General features: G+C 40.9%; 1 protein-coding gene across 1 annotated transcript; it reads left to right on the forward strand.

Annotated features, from left to right (window-relative positions):
- The first annotated feature begins 4,819 nt into the window (after positions 1–4,819).
- LOC139784877 (uncharacterized) lies at positions 4,820–6,028 on the forward strand. Its single transcript, XM_071724053.1, has 3 exons — positions 4,820–4,904; positions 5,049–5,300; positions 5,526–6,028. Exons 1-3 carry the CDS (start codon positions 4,820–4,822, stop codon positions 6,026–6,028), a joined length of 840 nt encoding a protein of 279 aa, XP_071580154.1.
- Positions 6,029–6,932: the final 904 nt, after the last annotated feature.

Below are 6,932 nucleotides of genomic sequence, written 5' to 3' on the forward strand. Positions count from 1 at the left end.
TTCGATCCGAACGCGATACCGCCGAAGAAGGTCGGTGGTATTCGCGTTCCTGGCACGCAAACTCATTGTTGGCATTAACCTTCGGGATACCGCGGATACCTTGCGATTTTTCGATCGGAAAATACGAGCCGATAAATCTCTACCTTCTGTTCTTGGGATGTCCAGGCGACCGCGAAATGCGATGCTTCTATTCCACTCGACGAGACGCCTCTCTATCGGCAAACAAATTATTCGCTGAATGGAAGTTTCAGAGCGAAATCATTAAGGCGAACAATTAGTACTTGTGACAGAAAATAATTCAACAGGCGTGAAACTCCGCGTATGACCTTCGTCAATAATTGGCAACGTACCAGAACACTCGGAGGGTATAACACACATCGTTAGCAGTTCTTGAACAGACTTGTCACGATGATTAATGGCGACGGCTGCTGCTGCCAATAAGCAAAATTTAATAATTCCTGGTTAACTACCATCACATTATATAGTGATAGACGGCTTTTGTAACAAAAATAGATGTGCTATATCAGCTATACTAATCAAATCATTGCAATCTTGCGATACCTCTCAGTAAATATATTTCAGTTGAAACGAAACTACGCGTAAGATTTTTTTAACTTGCAACGCATGTTACGCGCTACTTACAAATGCATTAAATAAAAGTTTGATCACCATTAACCATTGATAATAGTGCAAAGCTGTCTTATGAATCCATCGAAAATGATCAATTCCTAAAATAAACTGTCTAGCCGAAGATAAATTCATTAATCCGGCTAATTACAAAAAATAACACTGAATTTAATTGAATTCTTTATGAATATCGGAGCTTTAGCAATTAGTAGATTCGCACCGTGACGGTGATGGACGTGAATTAAAGATTTAAATTTATACGATCAATATTCAATTCCTCATTTTCACGATTTACGTTTGTCAAGTACGAATCTCAATGGTGCGGCGAATTAAATTAAAATTTTGTTAGTTTTCACGTAGAAACAAGTTGAAGAAAACAGTAATTTCATTTAATTCACAATTTAATATTCTAACAGACTAATGGACAAACTGTATTCTCTTCAACAATTTGCGATTAAAACCTAAATCGCACAAAAATAAAAACAAAATATTGAATAAATATTTAACACGAAAATTAAGAGTATCGGAAAAGATCGTAAGAAATAAAAGTGCCGAAATACAAGAAGAATACAAGCATTTCCATTCATATCTCCGTCGGAAACGTCTGATTTCCGGTTCCATGATTCTACCAATTTCCTCTAGCACGCTTCGACAAATTCAACCGAAAGGAAAAATCACATGTTATGAATACTATCAAGAAATGTGTAAAATAAAAAACTAAAAATAGTGTAAATGAAGTTCGTAACGTACATAAGTCTCTCGTGTTCCAACAAATAAATACATAAAAAAGAAAAGTATCGTATTACACCGCCAGTCTTTACAAGACGAGTGATTTCTTTTTTTTTCTTTGTAAGCCGATATTACGATTGCGTCGAGGTGTAATAAATGTTAAAACAGTAAGGTTTTGTGAAAAAGGCAGGTAGCTGGCATATAATGAGGAAGATTTATCTACACAGTACCACGAGACGAAGATCCATTCCGTTTCGAAGAGAGCTGACGAGAGACGGGAAATGAAAATTCCACTTGGACGCACGACTTAACGCTTCCCGATAGAATTAATTGCCGACCTGCTTCGTACATCCCGTTTCGCAATAGTCAAGGTGGACTTGGAAAGAGGCGCAAGAAAATAAAACAAATGACCGCGCGGAGTAAGCGATAGACATTTCTTTTCTGATTTCTGATCGTGACGAAAGGCTCGCTATAGTTATACTCTAATTCGTGAAGTCGCACCGAAAAAAGAAACCTGAGTAGAAAAAGTGGTGACAAATAATTGAAAAGAATATTATTGTTAACAAACATTCTTAACGAACAGTCGAGTCATTGGCTACTTCGCGTTGTGTTTTGAGAAATGAAAAAAAGTTCAATTGAAGTGAAAAGTGAAATAAGAGGAAGGCGGAATGTGGAAAAAGGGAATCGAGCTAGAAAGAAGGATTCCCTCTACGAAAGAGTTGACCTCAGAGGGTGGCGGTTTAAGCAGCAGTAACCAAACTTTCGAACAAACCCCGAAAGGGACAAGCTAGTAGGACCACTATCCCTTCGGGGCTTTCGCGAAACTTATTGATAATGGTTCGCTTAATCACGTCCGACAAAGACAAACGAGTACTCGCAAGTCAAATCGTAATGAGATAAGGATCAATTTCCGCATGGCACACATACCTATACGCGAGATAAGTCACGTCATTTAGTACCTGTCCGATAAACTTCGAACTTTCGTACCGCTACGTTCGCCATTAAGTTAAATTCCGTCCAGCTCTTCGCGCAGATTCTACCCTCAGGTCATTAATACACTCGCCTTCATCCTTTTGTCTTGCTACAAGTCAAACTGCTATCCGTAGTTATGCAAATATAGCACGTATTTTATAAAAATGAACAGCACTTATCACTGTTGGAAAATTTTTGTAGTTTTGTTAAAAAAGATCTTTGTTAAAATTTTTGTGTAAAATAATCAACACATACATGTGTAGATTTAACATATGCCTGCTATGTTAATTGAACTTAACAAATTAAAAATGTAAAATTATTAAAATAATTTAAAAAATATGTTAAAGTAACACAATTTGAACGTATTTATTAAATGTGTTAAAATTTATAGAAAAAAAATGTTGATTATATTCAAGCCTCGTCTTCGAGATTACAACTGTAGTAGTCCATCTTGCGGGCAGAGCCAAAAGCAAGAGATGGCGCGGCCCCTCCGTCGCGGCGCCCGTCCATGATACTTTCATTGTCTTTCTTGTGCGCGAGCAAGTCACAGACTCCTTTCTTTTCGTAAGTTAATTCCTTCCGCATTGAATTCTTCAAAATGGCCAAGCATAGGAAAAGGAGTCACAAAGAGCGCGGCGGAAAAGCGGAAATACTGCGGAAGATCCAGAAATTGAATAGGAAGGTCGAACGTTTATTTGACGATATACCGAGACCAATATCATCGGAAAATAAAGGTCGGTGCATTATCTTACTATAAAATGAGGTAACTTGGTCCGATCCTAGAGACAGAACCGCGGTCAGCCTCGAGGTTTAGGCAGAGCATTCCCCTGAGGGAAGACTCTCCTAACTTCTCTTTCTAAGGCCGGTATTCATAGTCGGATCTTAAATTTAAGACCGTCTTAAGTACGATCTTAAGATGTAATGAACCAATCACAGAGCCGTATGAGCATCTTAAGACATTACTTAAGACGGTCTTGAAATAAGATCCGACTATGAATACCGGCTTAAATCTCTTTATTACAAATGAGACGACTTGGTCCGATCCTAGAGACAGAACAGTGGTCAGCCTCAAGGTTTAGGCAGAGCATATCCCCTGAGGAGACTTTTTTTTTGCCTAACCTCTCTTTTCTGAATTCCCTTGTTACAGATAACAAGGAAAATCATCCTGAGAATGTGCAGGTTATCTCAGGTAAATCTGACACCGGCTCAGATCATAAAAGCGAGGGGGATATTAATATTGTCCCCCCCCCCCTGCAAGTCGCAAGACGCAACCGCGCTAGACGCATCGGTGCTAGACACAAATTCTCCGGCGATTCTGCAAGAGCTCAGGGCAGGTACAGACGAAGTCATTGCTGCCTCTGGGGAAGTGGAGAACACAGAGGAGGCAGGCCTCGAGCCGGAAGTGCTGGAGATTCTTGGAGCTGACCCCTCCAAGCCTAAAAATGCTAGAATCGTCCTCCAGGAGGAACTCGAGTCTCGCTGGAGCTATTGGCTCTCAACACAGCTCGGTAAAGAAGAAATGGACAAACTGCTGGACCAATATCCTCGTGAATCGAGCAAATGTTTCTTCGAGGCGCCCAAATTAAATCCGGAGATCGCAGCTATGTCTGCAGCAACCCTGATCCAGAGAGATCAGAAATTTGTGGCAACACAAAACATGATTAGCTCTGCTCTGGTCGCTTTAGGTTCTGCCATTTCCAGTCTACTGGTCGATGAAGAAATAGACAAGTTCGAGCTTCTCCGTAGGCTATGTGATTCGGGGAAGTTGATGACTCAAATCCATCGTGGTTTTTCAACCGCCCAGCTTAAACTAGCAGATTCGTGATGCTCTGGAAGATACCAACCCGGACAAGCTCCTGTATGGCTCCAACCTCTCCGACCTCAAGCCGCTTCCGGTAAAGCAAAATAACCTGGGCATTTTTAACTCGAAAGGCCCGTTTGTCAGGTTCAAGAAATCTCAAACGGGCTTCAAGCCTCGAGGTCAGCACAGGACGGGTCAATACAAACAAAACCAGCAACAATCGAGCTTCCAAAAGAACAAGAGCGCGACTCAGTCTACGTCGGCGTCGCAGACAGCCAGTCAGGAAACAAAGAAGTAGAGGTAAGAAGCGTTGCAGGTAACCTGAAACACTTCCTACGTGAGTGGGAGTCGATTGGCTCAGATTCGTTTGTACTACAATGTATCAAAGTTTATAAAATACCCTTCACTTCCCCTCCTGTACAATCATCCGCTCCACCGGAGCCTTCCTTTTCTGAGTCTGAATATTATCAACTAGAATGTGCAATCATGCATTTACAAGAACTGGGAGCCATCGAACCATGTACCCCTTGTAAGGGTCAGTTTATTTCCACATACTTCCTAGTGGACAATCCCAACGGAGATAAAAGATTTATCCTCAATTGAAAAAAATTGAACAAATTTATAAAACCTCCCCACTTCAAACTAGAGGACATTAGAACTGCAGTTAAACTAATCCCCCCGGGTTGTTTCATGGCTAAGCTCGATCTTAAAGACGCTTATTTCCTGGTTCCTGTTCACCAGCAGGACAGAAAATTCTCAAGATTTCTTTTTCGTGGTAAGCTTTATCAATTTACGTGCATACCCTTTGGGCTCTCCACCTGTCCTTATGCATTCACCAAAATAAAGAAACCGGTAGTAAACTACCTTCGTTCTAAAGGTCTAATCTCTTCGGTTTATTTAGACGACATTCTTTGCATAGGATCATCTCAAAGAGAATGTCAAGTTAATGTACAGACGACGTGTTCCCTACTTTTAAAGCTAGGTTTTATCATTAACAGGGAAAAGAGCCAGCTTATTCCCGCCACTCGTTGCGAGTATCTAGGTTTCGTCTTGAACTCTGAAAGGTTTACTCTAGACCTGCCGGACAGAAAGCGGCTTGCCACCAAGAATATGATTGAGCGTTTCCAACCAGAAACACGCTGCACTATTAAAGAATTCGCCAGTCTTATAGGTACGTTGATTTCCTGCTGTCCTGTCATAGCATACGGTACTCTTTACTCAAAAAATCTCGAAAGAGAGAAACAGCTGAGATTAATTGACGGAAATTTCGAAACTCTGATGACGGTTCCTCGATCAATTCAGTCTGAGTGGTGGCATAGCCATGTTATGTCCTCAAGTGGCCCAATCAGAACAAAGATCTTCAGTGCCACGATCTTTACTGATGCTTCAAGAACAGGCTGGGGAGCCGTTTGGAAAGGTAATTCAACGGGATATCTTTGGTCGGCGGATGAGAGAACTAACCACATAAACTTTCTAGAATTGCTAGCGATCTCATTAGCTCTCAAGTGCTTCGCTCAGAATCTATCAAATTGCGAAATCCTTCTCAGAGTAGATAACACGACAGCTATATCCTATATCAATAGGATGAGAGGTACTAAGGTACCCAAACTGAATAGGTTGGTACGAGAGATTTGGCAGTGGTGCGAATCTAAGAGTCTTTGGTTATTCGCATCTTATATACCCTCTAAAGAAAATACAGAGGCGGATCGCGAATCTCGATACACCGACATTGATACGGAATGGGAACTTGCTGATTACGCCTTTAATCATCTAGTCGCTCGCCTCGGAAAGCCCGAGATCGACCTTTTTGCATCTCGCATAAACGCTAAATGCAAAGATTATTGTTCCTGGCGTAGAGATCCTTGCGCCTTAGCAGTGGACGCTTTCACAATCAGCTAGAGTGACAGATTCTTCTACGCTTTTCCTCCCTTCTCTCTAGTCCTCTCAACCCTTCGAAAAATCTTCAATGACCAGGCAACAGGCATTGTAGTTGTGCCACAATGGACCGCTCAATCCTGGTATCCCCTGTTTTTAACAGCTCTTATCGAAGAACCAATAATATTTAAACCCTCGATGGACCTGCTGCGCTCTCCTTGCAGGACAATTCACCATCCGCTTGCCAATCGGATTACCCTGGTGGCAGGGAAAATATCAGGCAGGCGTACCTGAGAAGAGGATTTTCAGTGACGACTACCAACATCCTGGTCGAGTCAATTACTAAAGCTACTCATAAGCAGTACAACTCTAGTCTGAGAAGATGGTGGGTTTTCTGTCACGAAAACCAGGTAGACGTCTATGAGACATCCACCAGGAAGTTACTTGAATTCTTAACTAAACAGTTCTTCACTTCACTTTAAACACTTAAATACTTTTAAAGCGCGTCATTTAACCTATGTATTTTTTAAGATATCCTACCTACATAGGTTAGTGACGCGCTTTAAACAGTTAAATACTTTTAAAGCGCGTCATCTAACTTATGTAGGTAGGATATCTTTAAAAATACAAACTAAAACCTTCTGAAGGTCACTCGGGGTCATGACCTTGACAACATATATCAAGGTCATTGAAATCGGAGAGGAGGCCCCTTTTATGCATAAATACCGTTTTTTTTTTTCATTTTCTTAACGATATCTTAAAAAATACAAGCGACCCCCAAATTTTATCAACAGTTTTGGATTCGGGGGGCAAAAATACATAGAATTTACCTCTTTTTAATTGATTTCTCCTTGGGGCCCTAATTGTAGACATTTACCAATATTTTACCAAAGCTACATTTTTAAACTTAAGGAGAAAAAAACTATGT

Source organism: Temnothorax nylanderi, unplaced genomic scaffold, assembly GCF_030848795.1.
Source record: "Temnothorax nylanderi isolate EJ_2023f unplaced genomic scaffold, tnyl_v1.0 TNYL_tig0695_pilon, whole genome shotgun sequence".
Classification (NCBI taxonomy): domain Eukaryota; kingdom Metazoa; phylum Arthropoda; class Insecta; order Hymenoptera; family Formicidae; genus Temnothorax; species Temnothorax nylanderi.